The sequence below is a fragment of the Zootoca vivipara genome, chromosome 7 (assembly GCF_965207765.1).
Source record: "Zootoca vivipara chromosome 7, rZooViv2.hap1.1, whole genome shotgun sequence".
Lineage (NCBI taxonomy): Eukaryota > Metazoa > Chordata > Lepidosauria > Squamata > Lacertidae > Zootoca > Zootoca vivipara.
In genome coordinates, this window is record NC_142590.1 from 66,229,260 (window position 1) to 66,250,700 (window position 21,441).

Sequence of the window (21,441 nt, forward strand, 5' to 3'; positions counted from 1 at the left end):
TCTTGCGAGTCACCATCAGATCGCAAGACGCATTCGTCTTGCGAAAAATTCGTCTTGCAGGGCATTCGTCTTGTGAGGTACCATTGTAATTGTTTTTAAAGCATTCACAAATCGCTTATTTATTTATTTTTACCCTCATAAATAGATGAAAAAGAAGTAATAGTAAACCAGTAGAATATTATTCTAATAATATGCTGTTATATAGAAGTACAGGGCAAAGCACTGTCCACATCCCTGGTAGTTTGGGTTGGAGGGAACTGAAGTTCATTCTCTTCTTCTTAACTCCTTCTCTTGCCCCTTCAGAATAGGGGTTTTTAAAAACTGATTCTCCATTGTAACCTCCCAACCCATATTTTATCTATCTACTTACCATATTTATAATCAGGCCTTTGGCTCATTAAACCATCTATGGCCTTTTAAACTGCGAGGGATATTGTTTTTGTTCATTAATCTACTGGTTTTACCTCATAAGAAATAGCTTTGTAAAAGGACACTGCTGTTCTGTTGGATCATACAGTAGTTTTTTTTGGGATTTTTAATGTGGTTTTTAAATAAACAAAAAAAAGAAGCTGCCTGAGGACTTTTTATAGTGGAGAAGCAGTGTAGAATATATAAACACACAGGTACCGTATTAACTGCCCTCCTCATTCCCTTATTGTCATATTCTTTTCTGAGGTCCATCACATACAAGCTTTGTAATGCTTGCCCTGTCCATTCTTTGACCATTGTACTTTCCTTCCTTAGGATGAGATTGAGGAATTGCGGGCTGAGATGCTGGAGATGAGAGACGTCTACATGGAAGAAGATGTCTACCAGCTACAGGAGCTCCGGCAGCAACTGGACCAAGCCAGTAAGACCTGCCGCATCTTGCAGTACCGTCTGCGAAAGGCAGAGCGGCGCAGCCTTCGTGTGGCACAGACTGGCCAGGTGGATGGAGAACTCATCCACGGCCTTGAACAAGACGTCAAGGTAAGCCTACAGTTACAAGAAAGAAGACATTTGAATGGTCCTGGGATTTTTAAAAAACCTGCTTTGTCCTGTTTCAGATTAATGGTCCATTGTGCTGTTTATTTTCACTACTGGTATCTCTCCAAGGTCTTGGGCAGAGGCCTTTCCTGACTCAAATACCAAAATCCTTTAACTTGGAGGTATTAGGGATTGAACGTTTGCTCTTCTACATGCAAAGCATGTGTTCCGCCAGTGCTGCGTAAGGCTCTATTTGGTGTGCATTTAAGTTGTGTTTTGCAAAAATAACTGCTTCGAAATGACTTGCTCGAAAATGGATCCGTTGCCATACTGACCTAGAGGAGAACTTTGAAGACTTGTGAAATGCTGCTGTTGGGTATTATAGCAATTTCCCAGAGGAAACCATGAAGCTTGGATTCCTTTACACAAACGTAGTCCACCTCTTACTAAGTCAATAAGGGCAAGCAAGATAATGGCAAGTAAAGACAAACAGAGATTGGAGTTGTAGTAGAGTAGACTCAATTCATCTATATGCCCTTTTGGATGTGAGTAAGAGGCAGCAGCAGATCAAGTCTTTTGTGTTTTAACGCTTCCATAATTTTACTGTGCAAACATTGAAATTCCCATTGGGGGTATCCTGAGAATCTCAGCTTTTGAAAGAAGCGTATTTCTGGCCCTTGTGACTGTGAAGATAGGCATGAAAGTGTGTGGGCAATGCTAAGTGAAATCTCAGAAGCCAAGTAGGTGGGGGAGAGGAAGGCCAGGGTTTCATTACCCGTCATGGCTTCATTCTCCTATGACCAACAGAAGCAGAATAGAAAATGCAAAGGAAGTAAATATATGCAAGTGATTGTTAATTTGCATAGATGCCATGGAATTGATCATTTTCTTGCAGAATTTGAATTACCTGTGGTTTGTTGGTTTGTTTTATTTTTTGCTGTTTTTGACGGTCCTGCACATATGCAATTCTGCGTAGGTTCTTTCTAGTTCAAGCCTTGGTGGCGAGAGTGAACTGTAGCTTGCTCTGCTTGAAATGATTCCTTTGAGGAGTAGGCACCCTTTAGCTTTTAATTGCTGTCTTATTTACTGTATAATTTTGAGTTGACCAATCCTACAGAGTTCCAGGTTTAAGCTGGTGTTGCATTGCACATAGTGCAGGCTGAAATGAAGAGAGAATCCGTCTCTCTGCCTTGCAGAACAGAGCCAGTGATGGAATCTATAGAATCCTGCACCTTTATCCCACACTTCCTTCATAGAGCTTAAGACCAAGCTAGATGTGACATTTGCTGTGTAATTGGTCTTTCTTGAACATATAACCAGCACAGGGGCTCCTGAGCCAGATTGGGGCCATGGCATGGTGGGAGAGGGGACTCTTTTCCCGTTTCCCTTTTATTCCTGCTGTTTTCCTGATTGGACTTGACTGCTATTTATCTGTACTGGGAAGAAAGCTCCCATCAGGATTCTGATCAGGACTGTAGGTTAACCCTGCTCCAATTCCTCATGCTGTTATTACAATCTGGCTCATCACATATTGCACACAACTTTTGTGTGCATTGTCATAGCTGCATATCCCTTTGAACCTGGGCTCCCCAAACAATTTTTAGCAACAGCTGGACTCCTTGATGTACTTCTGCTTCTACTTCATTCCCTTTTTCATTGCACAGGCACTAGGCTTCTTGTGATGTGCAGACCTGGGAAGGGTTAGTGATAAGGATATGCTTTCTTGTCAGCTCAGTTTACAGTCATGGGAACTAAGCAGCTGACCAAAGAGGCTGAGCCCCTTCCCTGAGCTGCCCAAGGGCCTTAGCTGGCTCTTGATGATTGCACAGGCCAGCTGGGTGGTGCATATGCTGCTTAGGCATGGCACTTTATTGGCATTGCACAGTAACACAATCTGCTTGAGGAATGCCTCCTTTCTTGCTGCCTCCAAGGCCTGTTCCATTGCTGTGGCCCTTTGAACAAAGCTGCATTGCCTAATGGCATAGGCCAGGGGTGAGGAACCTCAGGTCTGGGGGCCAAATACAGCCCTTCAAGCTTCTCTATCTGTTCCTTGAGCCCCTCCCTACACCATACTCCCCTCCCCCAAGCCATGCCATTCACTGGATGTACTTCATATTCTCATTAGGTGTTTTTTTCCTGATGTCAAAACAAAATTTAAAAAATCCTTCCAGTAGCACCTTAGAGACCAACTAAGTTTGTCATTGGTATGAGCTTTTGTGTGCATGCACACTTCTTCAGATACATGAAACCATGCACACGAAAACTCATACCAATGACAAACTTGGTCTCTAAGGTGCTACTGGAAGGATTTTTTTATTTTATTTTGTTTCGACTACATCAGACCAACACGGCTACCTACCTGTAACTTTTCCTGATGTGTCCTTGAACTCTGATAATGCCTCTCCCCTGCCTGGATGGAGGATAGAGAGAGGTTTGTGTGTGTGTAGAAACTAGCCTACTGTACATTTACATTTGTTGCTCCTCCCACTTTTGCCTCTGGCCCCACCCACCACTGTCACGAGGCCCCTGCAACATTGACCCAAAGGGATGTGACTCTTGGGTTGCATTCGACAGGGAGTGGAAGCACAAGCAGCTGGGGTACCAAAGGGCAGGATGAGGGAGTCTGTAAAATGTTTAGCCATGTCGACAGTGACTGGCATGGTGTGGATGAGGGAAGAAAGTACTGGGAAGGTTGTGCTCTTTGCGGGGGGGGGGCATTTCCCCCATGATTAACAAAAGCAGAAATGTTAGCTCCAGAGCTCCAACCCTTTGGACATTCTCCAAGGGCAACTTGCATGAACATCCTAAGCAAATAGCACTGGCTAGCCTTATTACTGTCTAAGCAGTAGAATTCAATTCTTTGCAAATACTTTGTTCTCCCCCTTTCCAGTTAAAAATGAATCTACAAGTTCACCCACAGAGTTAGTTGTGCCACTGGCCCTTCCACGGGGCCTCTGTGTGAGTTCCCCTGTTGTGGTGCATAGACTTGAAAACAGGAGGCATTTAGCTGGTACAATTACCACCCCCTGCTTATTCTGGTCACATATTCTGTGGTCTTTTATCCTCTGGGCTCACAGTGAGAGAAGGAAGGCAGGTTCCCTGGCAGTATGCTGTGTGAGAATTTGGCCATCTCATGGCCCTACAGACCTGGCAATTTGAGAAGCAACCCTTGTGCTGTCAATCCACATGGGCAAGCCTTTCAACTGGGCAGAAGTCCCAGACTCTGTGCATGTTCCCCCTTTCTAGTTGACTGGAAAAAAGAGAGAGATATAGTAATAAAATGTAGAGGTGGTTTTTTACTTGCATAGAGACATGGCAGGCAAAGTATGCAGCTCTCTCTGTGCAATCAACTGTTGAACAATTTTAATTAACAAAATAGGTGTTTTTGAACCTACCCATCTGAGGAGAGAAGGACAATCAATGCCCGGCACTGCTTGCCATTTCCCTGCAGGGGCAGCTTTTACTTGTAACTCTTTCTGTAGCCAGCACCTGTGCTTGTATTTGGTCACGATGCACTGACAGTAAGTGCAGCAGCCTCTCCACTTACACTGGAATGCTGTTCTTCTTCAGCTACAAAACGCTTTTTCGTTGTTGCCGTACCTTTTATCCCAGCTCAGTAAAGCCTGGGATTGAGCCAAATGGAAGCTTTTAAACAAAGGACTGGACCTGCTGCCAAGTGCCCCAAGCACCAGAAAATGGCAGTTTCTGGAAATGAAGCATGCAACAAGCGACGGATGACAATCTCCACCCAAGCATCCATCGCTAACTGCTCTGTAATTAAGAGGATATGCTTGTGCAGTTGTTTAAAAGTCAATGTAGCTACCACCTGCACCTGCTGGGGTCCAACAGAATGTATTCTCATCATGATACATGCACTGGAATGAGGTAGTAGAAATCCTGCCCTACTAAACACTACTGTCCTCCCTGTTTCGATGGGGGTGCTACGTGTTGGCAATGCTCAGTCCTGTATGTCAATATCTGAGTCTGCAGTAGGATTCAAATTGGCAACTTGAGGAACGCAAGGTGAGGATTTAACCTGTATGCCACAACTCAGCTAGTTCAAAGAGAGAGAACTGCAGGGAACATGTCCTTAGAAGTTTATTTATACAAATAGGCCAAAGCAAGGCAGGCGTTACTGCCTGGTCATTGTAAAGGCTGCAGGTTTTGGGTTGCAGCCAACTGAGTAGACACATTGCAATCAATGGACCTAATTTATCCTTAATTTCAGTGGGTCTACTTATGGACCCAACCCATTTCTTTATAAAGGGCCAGCAGTTCTGGTCCAAACAGCTCCTTTCCATGCTTTCTGCCCCTGAGTATTTATATCACCATAGCTTTGAGAAGAGGCTAAAGCACATGGCTTTGATACTCTGGAATGAATGCGGCAGTCCTAACCGTTGATCCATACTGCTGGCAGGGATTAGAAATTGACACCACCAGCAGGGGAACTTGACCACCATGGAGGCCCTTTCTGTGCCCATGGAAATGATGGAGGAATATATGCTGCCACTGGTGTTCCTTCCAGTAGTAGCTGGAATAAAGCTCCCCAATGGGGGTGCTTCAATGATAGGGTGGAAGCAGAGCAATGGCTCCTCTGGATCCAAAGTCAGTCCAGTTCCTGGTGAGGGACCTTTTTGGGGCACATGTTACGAGTTGGTGCAACCAACATAGTTGGGAAAACTGCCTTCAAATTGTTCCTCCTGGCTAGCAGGAGCCAGTCAGGCTGCAAATGCCATGGAGAATTCCCTTGCTCCATGCCCCACCCCCCAGTTTGGGTTTCTGTCTTGGTGTGGGGAATGATAACATCTTGTTCCACAGCTTGTAGTTTTTTTAACACATGGTTCTTCAAAGCATTTGAACATATGTTTTGACTGTATGAAGCCACATGGTACTGAGACAGACCATCAGTGATCCATCTGGTCTAGTATGGTCTCCTCTGGCTGCGAGTGGCTCTCTGGGGTCTCCCCCATCACCTGCTACTTGATCCTTTTTAACTGGAGATGCCAAGGTTTGATCTTTGACCTTCTGCATGCAAACTATTAGTCATTCCAGAGCTTCTGAATGAGGACTAGGAGCACAGCCTACACCCCTGGAGGCAGAAAAATATCCCAGGTGCCCAAATGTTTAAGTGTAGCTGTTGAAATGGGTTTCCTCAGTCTCAGGCCAACACCCTGCCAATTATGTAATACAGAGCTACCTTATACTGAGCTAAAAGGTGACAAGGGGCACCCCTTTGCTCCCTCAGCAGGCTGTCTGGGGAGGGACAGATTGCTCTTGCCAGAGGTCTACAGGAACCTTATGAAATTGGGTTGAGAGCCACATGGAGACAGGTCAAGGGACACATGCACCTCCACCCACTATAGTGCATGATCTCCAGTTTTATGAGGGATGGGGAACCTACAGCTTTTCCAGATGTTGCTTGTCTGCAGCTCCCATCACTGCTGCCAGTTGGCTATGTGGGCTGGGACTGATGGGAGTCCCAACAACATCTGGAGGACCACAGGTTCCCCACCCCTGAGTTCCACGCATGCTGTGTTCATCTAGAGTGCGATGCTTCTTAAGCCTGGGGGCTGATTTCCTTAATTGGAAACATAGAAAAGTTACGAAAAGCGACATTATAATATGTAACCAAAGATGTTAAAAGTGTGAAAATACATTTAAATGTTAAAACCATGTTCACACTTTAAAAAAAGAATTAAAAAATAACATTTAAGAAAACACGTTCACATTCCAGATGTTAATTACACCAGCATTTGTATTTATACATTAGATAGCCATAATTAGTGATATACAAGCAGACTTCATCTCGGCTGCATCATCACATCAAAATGAGGATATGAGCGATGTTAGAACTTTTGATAGCCATAGCTATTGATTCATGAGCTGATACATGTTGTAGGAGTATATGTCGCAATTCCAGAGAAGAAGGTTGAGTTTTCAAAATGTAGCATTTATTTAGCCCTTCACCCTTTAGTTTCTTCCAAAGAGGTCATTGCATGGACTTGGCCCTCTTCTGAGCTAGATGTAGTGTGATAGTTGCCATATGCTTGTCACGGTGCATTTTTCTTGCTCTGCTCCTTCCCTGAACCCTGTAACAGCTGCCTCCTGGTTGCCTTGCCATTTGCTATGATCAAGTGTTTTCCTTGCAGGAGTAGGAAATAACTGGAACTCCCCACCCCCACCCCCAACCTTGATGGTGTTGCTGGAGCCTCTGGCTAAGCTGATTCCATGCTAGTAGCTGTACTGCCATTTGCCTCTTTCCTAGCTCAGTTTTCAGTTCCCATAGTCAGGATGCAACTGGGGATTTGTATAAATAAGTAAAAAATGTGGAACACAGGGTGACTTTTCTAGCATCAGCTGTGCACTGTAGGTCACTGCGTGCTTCTTTCCATAATCCATTGTAGCATTCTGCCTCTCCAACCTGCCCTGTCCATCACGATTGCCCTGGTAATGCCTCCGGTTTCTGTCCTTTGCCCTTCACATCTTTGTGGTGTAAAACCCATGCCAGTTTCCTGTCTAGCAGGGAGAAAGCCCTCTCTGCACATGTCAACTGAAGTTCCCCCTCCTGACACTTGAATATAACTGTAATGGCCTTCTCCAACCTTTGCAGTTTTTTTTACCATCATGCAAAAGAAACAAAGGAGGTCCTCTGTACAGCGAGGTAGTGCCCAGTATTAACTGTAAGCTTGCTGTGGAAAGACTCTCATTTCATTTTGGGGACATGTACCATTTGCAATGCGTGCTTCCCCTCCCCCCCAAAAAACAAACACCCAGATTGAGCTCAGCCAGAGACCTGTTCTTTGCACAGTACTGATTGGCTAACCCTTGTGTCAGTCTCAGAAATGCTATTCCTTTTCTTAGAATTGCAGTAAAAAAACAGTATAAGTGTAAGAAACCTCTGAAAGGTGGGGAGGGGAGTTAGAATCATAGAATCATAGAGTTGGAAGAGACCACAAGGGCCATCCAGTCCAACCCCCTGCCAAGCAGGAAACACCATCAAAGCATTACTGACAGATGGCTGTCAAGCCTCTGCTTAAAGACCTCCAAAGAAGGAGACTCCACCACACTCCTTGGCAGCAAATTCCACTGCCGAACAGCTCTTACTGTCAGGAAGTTCTTCCTAATGTTTAGGTGGAATTTTCTTTCTTGTAGTTTGAATCCATTGCTCCGTGTCCGCTTCTCTGGAGCAGCAGAAAACAACCTTTCTCCCTCCTCTATATGACATCCTTTTATATATTTGAACATGGTTATCATATCACCCCTTAACCTTCTCTTCTCCAGGCTAAACATACCCAGCTCCCTAAGCCGTTCCTCATAAGGCATTGTTTCCAGGCCTTTGACCATTTTGGTTGCCCTCTTCTGGACACGTTCCAGCTTATCAATATCCTTCTTGAACTGTGGTGCCCAGAACTGGACACAGTACTCCAGGTGAGGTCTGACCAGAGCAGAATACAGTGGTACTATTACTTCCCTTGATCTAGATGCTATACTCCTATTGAGTTGAAATATGGTGTGGAATAATTCAAATTTATGTTTTGTTTTTATTGTAAAATGAAAAAAAGATAAAGAAATTTAAATTTAAATTATTATTTTTTTAAAAAAGAAGAGGAGGCAATCAACATTCATTGGAAGGTATGTGTTTATAAGGGGTGAAGGCTGTGTGGGTGTGTGGAAAGCAGAACTCAACCCGCAGCTGGAAAACCCACGTATGTTTGCTGGTTTGGCTGCATACAGTCTAAAGTTTTATATAGACTCAGTGGTGTTTCCTAGAAATTCCCTACAGGGTAAAAAGGTAAAGGGACCCCTGACCATTAGGTCCAGTCGTGACCAACTCTGGGGTTGTGGAGCTCATCTTGCATTATTGGCCGAGGGAGCCGGCGTATAGCTTCCAAATCGTGGCCATCATGACAAAGCCACTTCTGACGAACCAGAGCAGCACACGGACACGCCGTTTACCTTCTTGCTGTACCGGTACCTATTTATCTACTTGCACTTTGGTGACCTTTCGAACTGTTAGGTTGGCAGGAGCTGGGACTCAGTAACAGGAGCTCACCCCGTCATGGGGATTCGAACTGCCGACCTTCAGATCAGCAAGCCCTAGGCTCTGTGGTTTAACCCACAGCGCCACCCGCGTCCCATTCCCTACAGGGTACCACTATTTTATTTGGGACCACACAGTGTGGAGGGTCTTGAAATTAGATAATGATGTTTTGCCACCTGGTCTCTCGGTTGCCCCCCCCCCCCCGTGCAAAAGTTCCATTTTTTTTTGTAAAGTTAATTTCCTCCTTCCCACTGAAGCACCTCTCCTCTTTCCTTGGGCTGTGATAAAGGACTACCTATGACCCTAATTATCAGATAAAGCCATATTGTGAGAGCTTTATTGCAGAAGAGGTCAAGCCCAGAGTGTCCCTGGGGACCAGAATTCATTGCTTGGGATTTGCTGGAAAATGATGTTTGTGAACATAAGGCCATCAGGACTGTGGAACTACTTCCTGTGTCTACAGATGCATTAAGAGATATGCCCCATATTAAGAGTAATTCAGTGTTCCATGACTTCATGGAACAGACAGTAAAGCTCTACCATGCCCCATTTTTGACATTTTCGTTTGAAAGTCTGAATCCTGAGTCTCAAATAGTTTAGGTTCAGTATTAATTCAGTTTGTTCAACAGAGTCACATGAATTGTGTTCTTTCCCATTTTATAGCTTTGGCATTTGACTTACCCTTTCCCTCCTGAATGCTCTTCCTGGCTATACTTTGGTCGCACAATCTGAGTCTGACATGTCTTAAGTGCCAGTGGCAAAGCCTATTTGATGCTTCTGCACCTATGATAGAGAATTACGTGTTTTTTTTATATGCTCACATTACAGTAGGAGGTATGGCTGGTGCTACTGTAATTGCTAGACTACCCATTGCACAATTAATATTGACATTAGTGAACCTGTTTGTAACTTTAAAATTTGATGCATGCTCTTCAGTTCAATACATTTTTTTTTAAAAAAATCTTATCTTGGTTCAGTGGGGAAAGCTCCGAGAGGATATTGTAGCACCACCAACTTGTTGCCCCTTCTATGCCTGTGGATTCACATAGAATTATTAGGTGGTGACCTTGGTGCATCTGAAACTTGCTGATGTGCATCTAAACTCTGCCAGCCACCGCGGCGAACAAACTCAGAAGTGACTGGCATCTCGGTCTTGTATGTGACAGTTATTCCCTCTCCTGTAACCAGGGAAGCTGGCATTCAAAGCACCATTGGACATAAGATCATAGACATAAGGACATAGAACTTTTGTGAAAGTTCTGATTTTGGGGGGCTGTGCGGCAAAGCATACACCATAATGCCGCTGAATAACAAGAGGTGCATCGTTTACTACAAGGAAGAGGGAGTCAAGAGGTTGTGGTTTTCTCCATACTTCTGGTTTTTGTGCAAAGATGGCAAGATGTGCATATTCAGTGTAGGCACAGCTCTTGTGCTCCTTTACAAAGAGTTGCACAAATCCTTTTGGTATTGTCCAATAGGAGCACTTTTGCTTCCTTTTTCAGTGCATGTTTCTAATGTGCAAAGCCATGCTGTGTTCCCAAGATGGCTGCATCCTTCATTAAGAATAAAGTATTGGGCCACATAAGGGAAGGGAGGGACCTGCAAAATGTGTCTCTTGGTAACAGTTCATATCTTGAACATAATTATGCTGGTACAACTTGAATTAAAGGATTGAAAATGAAATCTCTGCAAAATGCTTAGCTACAATTTTATGCTGCAAGGCATAGCTCCTGCTTAAGCAATTTTGAATGTTGGCATGCATTTTGGAAGAAAATCTGTTTCTTTCTAAATAGATCAGGAAAGCCCAATACTAGTGAGCATTTTGGAACAGAGACACTCAGGTGGGATATATAGCTCTGATCAAAATAGAATCTAAAGCCCAATGTCAGTACTGCTGGTAATGTTAGCTTGTGCATCAAATCTGAGGACCAAACCTCATATTACTTTTTGCTGTGTTTATAGGTAGCCAAAGATGTCTCTGTGAGGCTCCATAATGAACTGGAGACAGTGGAGAAAAAACGGATTAAGCTGGAGGATGAGAATGAGGACTTGCGCCAACGGCTCATTGAGAGTGAGTTGGCTAAGCAGGTGCTGCAGAATGAGATGGATAAGCTACGGGAGGTAAGTACTATCCTAAGGGATTGCATTTCTGTCTTCTCTTTTCTCCCAAGGAGCTTTGATCAGTGTTCCAGCTTCACAGCAAGCCCACGAGTTATTTTAGGCCGAGAAGGAGTGACTTGCTCAAGGCATATAGAATCTACAACATTACATCTTCCCAGGTCTCCTGCTTACCTCTTTGCTACTAGTAAGTTGTGTTCTAAACATGTGTTGGGAAGTGGCTGAAACATGCAAAAGACATGAAATTGGATGACCATCAAGTTGCTTGCTTGTTAAGGCTCCCTAAGGCTGTTTCTCAAAATTTGCACACATCTACTGGCACAGTACAAAGATGTGTATATTTGGCTCCCCCCCCTTTTCTTTTACTTCTCTCCTACTCTTGGATTAGGGCAAAACTCCAGGGCAAAACCATTGAAGTTGAGGTTCTTTAGGAAGGGAGGGCTTCTCTTGGACTCTACATTATGAATCATTGGAATTGAATGGAAGCTGTAATTTCAATTCTGGGAAATCAAATGCAAGCAAAAGAGAACTACGTATCGTCAACCTTTCCTACAAAGTTGGGGGGAGAACAGAGCAAAATGGAGTATTGACCTGTGGTTGATGGTGGTTGAAAGCTGTGGAGCTTGAGGCTAGCCATTTAAAACACATTGTGGTCTTATCTTTTTCATGTCTGCCCTTTTGGTTCTTGCGTTTGCTGCCAGCAGCTAGAATGTGCCATATCCTTGCTTCCTCCAAGGGAAACTAGGTATAGTTTAGGCACTTCTCAAATCCATTTGATGACTTGCAGTCAAATGGGGTCATGGAAGTGTAGCTGTATGGATCTTAGACCACTAAGGATCTCCTTGGCATCAGGCTCTTCTGGTACCATTATGTTGTACAGTTCTAATGATGCTGTATGTAGGTACTTCACAGCAGGAAAGTGGCAGTGTAACATAAAATATTTGGGTTTTGCTGAAGTGCTACGGTAGCAAAGCTGACCAAACACGCATGTTCAATAGCTCCCTACAGGATTATCTTAAGGGAGAGCAACCAGTTCTTGGTGCTCACAAGGTTACAAAAAATGTCGTGTAGAATGGAACTGTGTGTGAGGTTAGGGCAGTAGGCCAAAAGGAATCTGGTTTCCAGTTGCAGTCACAGCAAGAGTTAAGTGTCTGCAACATGGAATTACCCTAGTTGGAGTCAGGCCAGGCAAACTCCCTTGCTTTACTATCCTGATTCATTCTGCATTAAAAAAAATACAATGGCCAGTTTTTTTAGCCTAAAGTTGACACACCTTGGTCTTTTTAGCCTAAAGTTGACACACCTTTTTCTATAAAACTAAACCCTTCCAGAGCAGTACTCCGTTGCACTTGCACTGCTGTTTCTGTGTGAACTTAAATCTTATAGCAAATAAAACTAACACATAGCAAATGCCCAGCCAGCCCTTCTGAATGTTGTAGGCTTTGATCCACTGGATCAAAGAGCATCTATGAATGGTTGCAATTGGAAAAAAAACCCAATGACTAAAATGTTTTGATTTAAAAGACAGTTAAATTGATCTTTTAATCTACTCCTTGATGATACCTGATGGGTGCTTATTTTTATATGTTTTGTTACAGATATTGTGTGTGTGTTTTTAAAATTCTATTTTCCCTCCCTGATTAATTGTGAGGGGTTATTGGGTTGTTCCTGTTTTTATTTCGATTATGTATTTTGTGTTTTTATATTGTGTTTTTATCCTGTGAACTGCCCTGAGACTTGTGGGTATAGGGCAGTATGCAAATATAATAATAATAATAATAATAATAATACCGGTAATAATAATAATAATAAATAGGCTTTCCTTTGCCCTGACTTAGAATTGCTGCTAATGGGCAGTTTGGTTCTACTGCGGTATCTTAACCTTCTCTCAAAGTCTTCAATTCTCTTTGCAGATACATGGGGGTTTGTCCTTAATCATCTGTATGGCTAACAGACTTGCAACAGGCTCTTATTGACAATTTCCAATATGCAATTATAAATGTGGGTATACAACCATATGAAGAAAGGTTGGTGTATGCATAGGGAACACACAGCCATTTCCTTGACCACAGCCATGATGACAGGCTGTTGGAACCCCTTTCCTACATTTTTAATTTTTTATTCCTGAAGTTCTGTATCCACTTGCACAGCTGTTTGGAGAAATGTTAGTGGGTGCAAATGGACCTGTAGATCCCTACAGTAATGCCTAGGACAAATTTCAGAACAGAGCAAATGGCCGCAAGGGCAGCTTAGAAGCCTCAGCCCTCCGTAACCATATTGGATAGGACTTGCAGCTTTTCGCTTTGCCTATTGTTCTCTAGGCAGCCTGTCTGCCCATCCACACAGCAGGCAGTACTAATGGGCATGAGATTGGTTTCTGAGCAGTCTGTGTGCATGATCTGAATAGCAAGTGAAAAGAAGTACAGTAGCTGTCAGTGGGAGATGAAGGCGAGGAGAGGGTTGTCCTGTGGCCAGCATGCCAGACTTGAGTCACATGATGTGTGTACACAGAGACCCGAACAGTTGGTGTTGCATACAGATGACTTGGATGGTGTGTGTGTACACAAACACACACAGAAACACACAGAGGGAGGGAGGGAGTGTAGTAGCAGTTTCGGTGTGAAGTGAAGGACTGGAACACATTGCAGTCCAGTTTTTCTTTCTGCTGCCATGCCTTCCTCTTCTTCCACCCCTGGAATATATCTTGAAAAATGAGAATGGAACTTGTTGGCTTTCTGGATCACGTTGGAAAGCTCTTCAGTAGGTCCCCCAAGGCACTGCTATAGCTCTAGAATGGTGTGAGGTCTTGTTTAAAAAGCATCTAATTGCTCAACGTGGGATATAATACTCCTAAGCATTGTGGCCGAAGCAAAGCCAGGAAACTGGAAGCGCAAGGCAAGAAGAGGAAGATCTCAAAATCCAAATTGCTGCTGAATGTCTGGTGCCTCCTTAGGATCGGGTGGAGTAAAGTGGAGCTTTATAATGCTGCTGGGCTTTTGCCAAGAGTGTTGTGTTAAGTTTCATACTTCTTAGTTAGCAGCCACAATACTAGGAGTATTATATCCCACATCGAGAATTTATATCTTGGAGAGAAGGCTATTGATTCTGTGGCATTCCAGAGCAGAACTGTATATCTTGCACCATTAGAATCCGTTTTGTATTCTAGGATGAGTGTTCCATAGTTCACAGACCAGGATGCTGCTAATACTCATTTTCCCCATGGAGCTCTGTTTTTGTAAGGATGTGCTGGTGCTGTGGGTGAATTGCCTTTTCCCGCCTGCTGTTGGTTAGCACCTCTTAACCATGTACAGTATTTACAGTTCTGTGTCTTGTCAACGGCTTCCTTGTGTGCACATGCTGAGATTGCATCTGGGGCTTGAAAGCAGTTCATTCTGAAACTGTTCATTCTGAATTACCAGTGTCTGTGCAGGCAAAATTGTAAGTCTCTATGGTCCATCTAGATCCTTTCCCCACCTCCATTTCTTAAATCCCCAAATTTATGAAAGGCAGTGCTTTTGTGTAAGACAGGCATGTCCAAAGTCCATTTTGGGGACCTAATCCGGCCCGTCGGTCGGTTTAATCCTGCTCCTGTGGCAGTTTATTTCCTGGGGTAAAATCCCCCCCCCCAAAACCATGACAACTTCAATCCTATAAAAAGGTCAACAACTTCAACCCTTAAAAAAAGCTAAAAACAACTTTGGGGTAAAATAATAAAAAAAGTTCAAAGGTCAACTCTGGTTGGCCCTTTGGGCAGCCCTCATGGCCCCTCACTTCATCAAATCTGGCCCTCTTTGAAAAAAGTTTGGACACGACTGGTCTAAGAGGTGGCCAACTAGCTGTCTCCATTGGCTCCAACCAGCTGTGCAGCTGTCTCCATTGACTACATATTCCATTGTTATTAATGCACTGTAAGGCTAGCTCTATATAACTTGGGGTTAGCACTCAAGAACTGGCACCTCTTGGGAAGACAAAGAGATTACTTTGCATCAGCTAGCTGCTATGTCTTTCAATGGAGGGAGAAGGGGGCCGATCCCTAGCCTGCTGGGGTCTTTGCAGGATTCAAGCCCAGGCACCAATTTCACCTTCTGTTTTCTTCCTTGCCAAGAGGCATTTGACTTAATATCTAATCACAGAATCCCTGTTTTGCAAAAACAAACATTCATCTTCAAAACAACACAAGATACACAAAATACACAGAAAAAAGATCATGTAGAAACACCCATACTTAATGAAAATGTTCAACACCATATGTCTTCAGGATCTTAAATCATGATTAAATCGTCGTCGTATAGTCGTTTAGTCGTGGCCGACTCTTCGTGACCCCATGGACCATAGCATGCCAAGCACTCCTGTCTTGCACTGCCTCCCGCAGTTTGGTCAAACTCATGTTCGTAGCTTCGAGAACACTGTCCAACCATCTTGTCCTCTGTCGTCCCCTTCTCCTAGTGCCCTCAATCTTTCCCAACATCAGGCTCTTTTCCAAGGATTCTTCTCTTCTCATGAGGTGGCCAAAGTATTGGAGCCTCAGCTTCACAATCTGTCCTTCCAGGGAGCACTCAGGGCTGATTTCCATAAGAATGGATAGGTTTGATCTTCTTGCAGTCCATGGGACTCTCAAGAGTCTCCTCCAGCACCATAATTCAAAAGCATCAATTCTTTGGCGATCAGCCTTCTTTATGGTCCAGCTCTCACTTCCATATATCATGATTAAATAGTCTTCTAGTTTTTACAGGTGACTCCTGTCTACCTCACTGCGGGTCTTTCCCCCCTGCCCCCCTTTACTGTAAAACATTTTCATGAAATTTTCTTTTAATGTGTAACAAGCAGTAAACTTGAGATATTTAGTCCATAATTTCCCCCACACGTCCATCTGAATGGTATAACCCAGGCATCCCCAAACTTCGGCCCTCCAGATGTTTTGGCCTACAACTCCCATGATCCCTAGCTAACAGGACCAGTGGTCAGGGAATATGGGAATTGTAGTCCAAAACATCTGGAGGGCCGAATTTTGGGGATGCCTGGTATAACCAAAGTCCTTGGACCATTTAATCATTGCTTCTTTAACTTCTTCCTCCTTTACTTCCCAATCTAGCAGGAATCTATACATTTTCAATAGCAATTTCTTTTTAGTTTGTATTAAATCTTTTTCCTGTCTTGGTGTTTCCGTCTCAAACCCTTTTCTTTTATCTAATTTAAGTATGTTGTTTATTTGATGGTACTGCAACCAACCCATAAAGTAATCCCTGATTCCTTTGAACTTTCTTAATTTCAATTGGTCTTCTTCTTCTTCTTCTTCTTCTTCTTCTTCTTCTTCTTCTTCTTCTTCTTCTTCTTCTTCTTCTTCTTCTTCTTCTTCTTCTTCTTCTTCTTCTTCTTCTTCTTCTCAGCTGTCCCAAGATTCTTGTGTTTCATTGGAAACAAGTTCTTTAAGACTCAAGCAGCCCCCTTCACATGTGTATTGCATGAAGGGTTCAGTTTGTCATATTTTTTATCAACTTGACCAAAGGGTGATCATTTATTTGAGTAGGCTCCCTTTTAAATCTTTGCAAACCTGTTACTTTTTAATGCATTCCATTTTCAGTGGGCAGGTAAGGCAGCTTCCTTTTTCAAATGCTGGTGGGTGCGGGGAAACTCCTTCTTCTAGGCCAGGGGTTCCCAACAAAATTTTATTGAGGACCCCTCATCGAGCCGCTATTGTGACAAGGACCCCCATTAATTCCTAATCCTAAAATTAAAAAGTGAGAGCCAAATTAAGAGTCTTTTTATATTTTATATTTTTACGTTTTTTACAGTTACAACAGAGTACTCCATAAGTATACAGTTAGTTTTAATTTTCAGTTCTTAATGAGATGAGTTAAATCTGTCCTTTGAGTCCATTATTTCTGAAATATTAGGTTCCAAACTTGAAACTTTCACTCTGAAATCCGACCGACATGAAATCCGACATGAAACACATGGAAGAAAATGCTTGCTCACACCGATATGTGGTTGCAAATGGAAGGATCTTTTTCATTGCCTTATCTCCAAGTTTCTTATAGTCCTTGCGGCATATAGCAGAACTACTGCCTCTATCTAATTCTAGTTTTGCGCTCATGCAGGAAGCGGCCAAAACAAAAAATCTGTTATCATACGAAATATATTTAATATATTTTTTATTCTAATAGGATCTTGAGGACCCCTCTGGCATAGCTCGCGGACCCCTGGGGGTCCCCGGACCACCTGTTGGGAACCACTGTTGTAGGCTTAGGGACTCAGCATTGAATCGTTTACATTTTTTTTAAAGTGCAGGCAGCACAAATATTTAGGTGATGGCAGTCGATGAAATCCAGCTGGCTTCCCTTAGGATATTCACACCTTTCAGCAGCCTATTTATACCATCATCCTTGGCAGTGGTTCCAAGTGTTCCACCGTTCTAGTCTGTTCTAAGAAGAAACCAGCTAGGTGTAAACTTGGAGCAGTTGCATTTCTTCAATACATGTTTGAGGTGGAGACCCCAGAGAACAATCGGTTGGGGGTCTATTGCCTACAGTGCAGCTTCAGTTATCCCATCCTTTGTCTTTTGCAGTTGCCTGTTAACCTACTGCACACTGGTGCTCAGGCACGCACAAACTACCTCTGGAAGGCTTCTGAGCAGTGGGAGGGGGCTTGCTCCTAAGGGGATTATGTGCTGATTATTCTCCAGCTGGAGGGAGCATCTCTGATAATTGGATAAGTGTTGGAAAGGCCAATTAATTGTCACGCGCACTGTTTGCACCTGTGGCTTCATTTGTCTTGCAGGGGGAGGGATTCAGAAAGACTTGTTTATGCTGGAGCCTGGAGGGCTCTGAAAGGGAGCTTATGTGTGTGTCTGGTTGCATCAACATGGTAGCAGTCACATTTAATCACATTTGTTAGCTTTTGCTATCGAATGTGCACAAACTGCAGCAAAAAAGGGGGGAGGGCATTGAAAACAGCAGGGCAGCCAAAGCAGTTATGAAACCAGCCAGACCCAGTCTGGCTTATGCTGGTGGCAGCCAAGTAAGCAACGCAAAGCTGGTCATGGGAATTGCTTGTTGTGATGACAGAGTGACCATAACTATTATATTGTCCTGCACTGCTGATGCAGCATGTCTATCAACAGGAAGTTCCCCTGGAAAAATGGGGGGGGGGCATTTCCCTTTCTTATACCCCTCCCTCATTGTGGAAAACCAGTTATTTGCTCTGCACTTGTACATATTGTGATAAAACAAACATTGGACTCCGTCCTGACTCATAGCGATCCATGTCCTGTGCAAAAAACAAACAAACTTAACTTCATTCTGCAATTTATTTTGCGTTTGCACATTTCTCTCTTGCCTTTTTATTTTTTAAAAATTGCATCCTTGCACACAATCACTTGTTTGCATAATTTTTGCTTTTGGTAATCATGGTGAAGGTCACTAAAAACACGCCCCCTGACCACTGGAAATCCTCTGAGCCCTTCTTCTACTACCCTGTGCATCATTCGTACACTCTTTCAGCTTTTAAGAGCTAGGTATTCAGAATGCTGGGTTCTTTGTCGAACAAATAAACCATAAATACATGCATTTATATATTACTTATTTCATATAATTTATACACCGCTGGTTGTAAAAAACCAAAAAAACAAACTCAAGGCAGTTTACAGAAAAATATGACCACTGTATAATTACAAAATACCTGTAGCTCTGAGTGGAGACCACCAGAATGGGTTGCCATAATTTGTGGAGTGGAGTGGCGCTGTGGGCCTAGGGCTTGCCGATCAGAAGGTTGGAGGTTTGAATCCCTGCAACGGGGTGAGCTCCCATTGCTCGGTCCCTGCTCCTGCCAACCTAGCAGTTCAAAAGCATGTCAAAGTGCAAGTAGATAAATAGGTACCGCTACAGCGGGAAGGTAAATGGTGTTTCTGTGTGCTGCTCTGGTTCGCCAGAAGCGGCTTTGTCATGCTGGCCACATGACCTGGAAGCTGTACGCCGGCTCCCTCGGCCAATAATGTGAGATGAGTGCTGCAACCCCAGAGTCGGTCACGACTGGACCTAATGGTCAGGGGTCCCTTTACCTTTATAATTACAGAATACCTGTAGCTTTGAGTGGAGACCACCAGAATGGGTTGCCATAGTCTGTGGAGGCTGGAAGTGCTAAAACACTACAAGGAATTCTAGACTGCTGCAGAAGGGAGCCCCCAAAGCTGTCTGTCCAGCAAACAGAGCCAGCTAGCCTCTATCTCACAGGCAGCTTGCTGGGTGAAATTCATCACTGGCTTGTTCTTTTTTTGGCTTGTGTGGAAGGGTGGGAGCTGGAATGGCTGGCTCACCAACCTCATCAGGGATCATTTACTGCTGTGGTGCAAATGTGTTGGATTTCTACTGGAGATGGGATAAAGCAGCACTGTTTGGGTGCTGCTGTCTCCATATCCCTCCCTTGGACCTCCAGCTTGCTGTCTAGTAGGGTGTGCCAAGCCACTGAGAGAAGCTGTGGCTTTTGAAGAATAGGTTTGTCCTTAATAGGAGTGGCCTGGATCTCTGAGCACAAGCACCGGCTCACATTTCACAGCTACATTTCTTGGCTATGGAGCTGTAGCACCAGCTTTTGAATATTTTTGGCTCACTATATGTGGACAGAATGGCGTCCAAGGGGCATCATTCTGACCTGTGTTATGACTTTTATTGATGCGTATCTCTCTGCTTGGTTTACTGAACACTTTGTGGGAGTATTAGAGGGTGGGAGAGGCAGACCAGCTTTTCATTATAGCGAGCTTTTTAATAGCACTGGCTGCATTTCGTCTCTCCTGCAGAGTGAGGAGGTGCTTGTTAGAGGCAGAAGAGAGACGTAAATTAGGCAAGGGGAAACCTTTTATTGGCAAGTATTTACAAGATTTTGAGCTTCAAAAGCTGCAGCAAAAAACTACAATCTTACCTAGTAAGAGGGCATCAGATGTCTTATAAGGAAAGCTGTGCTGGATCAGGCCAATGACCTATCTAATCTAGCATCCTGTTCTCACAGTGGTTAACCAGGTGCCTGTGGGAAACCTTCAAGAAGGAACGGAGCACAGCAGCACTCTTCCCACTTATGATTTCCAATGACTTTGCACCCAGCAGCAGAGTTGGAAGATAGCCATTGTGGCTAGCAGTCATTGATAGCCCTATTCTCCATGACATTATAATCCTAATCAAAACCACAGCAAATTTGTGTGTTATTTCAGACTTGCTGGTGGGCGAATGAGGCTTGGTGAAGGCAGGGTACCTCTGCCCAATGAATCCCTGGCTGAGCTGGAATTTAAGCCCAGGTCTCCACACTCCCAAGGTAGTATCCCCTGTGACCACGTGGGCTTCTTCTCTGACACAAAGGATGGCAGATCCACTGAACCTACTTAATTGACTGCAACCCTATTAGGGTTTATTTTTGAGTAGACATGGTTCGGATTGTGCTGTCATCTGTTATGAGGATGCCAGGGCTGGGCTGTGGGCACCAGTGTGAGGGCAAGTCAAGTAAGAAGCCATAGACTTAGAGCAAATCAGAAGTTAAGACTGAAGAACAACCAAAGGAATGTGCCATTTCTCTCTGGTTTTCTGCCAAAAAGGCTGCAACCTGCAGTCCAGTGGTTCACCATATGGTACAGCCACCCCACAGATCCTAGCAGCTCCTGACAAAAGGAGGAGGGAGAGGAAATTCTGAATCAAGCACAGCCAATTTCTAAAGCCACTTTAAAATTGTACGATCCTTGTTCCTTCAGAATCTGAACATGCATGTTACCTTGCTGAATCAGACAAAGGCTGGGTATTAAGGCAAGCAGCTCTGCCGTTGTTTATTCCCAATCAGAGGAATTCTGAACATTCAACAACCAAGTGTGCCCCCTGCTACTTGGCACGGAATAATGATAGCTTTCATTACCGGATGTTACCAATTCCTATGCAACATTATGCAAACACAACAGTTGGATTCCAAATTGATGGCTTCATTGTCGTTGTCATCTTCCCAATTCAGTGTTCTACTGGGAGAGTGAATGGAATCTCTGAATACTTCTACCTATTTTTTTGTTGGAAGACTAAAATATAAGAATATTTAAAAGTTATGAATCTTTATTTGTTAACTGTACCTGGCAAATAAGGCATTCAAATGATTACTAGGCTACTGGGGCATTAATTCAACCCCCCCCCCAAATAAAGTGGTTTAACTTGCTAATAGAAGGGAGGAGACCCTCGTTTGTGGGGAGCATAGTGATTTGGAAATATAGGGTTATAATCAACTGCTTGCTTTTTATCTGAGCCTTGCAAAGGTGGTTTTTCTGTAAAGCTTCAGCCAAGGTGATTAAGGTGTAA

At 43.7% G+C, this 21,441-nt stretch overlaps 1 protein-coding gene across 5 annotated transcripts in view; it reads left to right on the forward strand.

The window, feature by feature from the left end:
- MTCL2 (microtubule crosslinking factor 2) overlaps positions 1–21,441 on the forward strand; it is a 90,671-nt gene that overhangs the window by 27,876 nt on the left and 41,354 nt on the right. For all 5 annotated transcript variants that reach the window (XM_035122433.3, XM_035122432.3, XM_035122435.3 and 2 more), the window contains exons 2-3: positions 745–969; positions 10,970–11,128. In XM_035122433.3, coding sequence (XP_034978324.3) covers positions 745–969; positions 10,970–11,128 — 384 coding nt within the window. The remainder of the gene's footprint in view (positions 1–744; positions 970–10,969; positions 11,129–21,441) is intronic.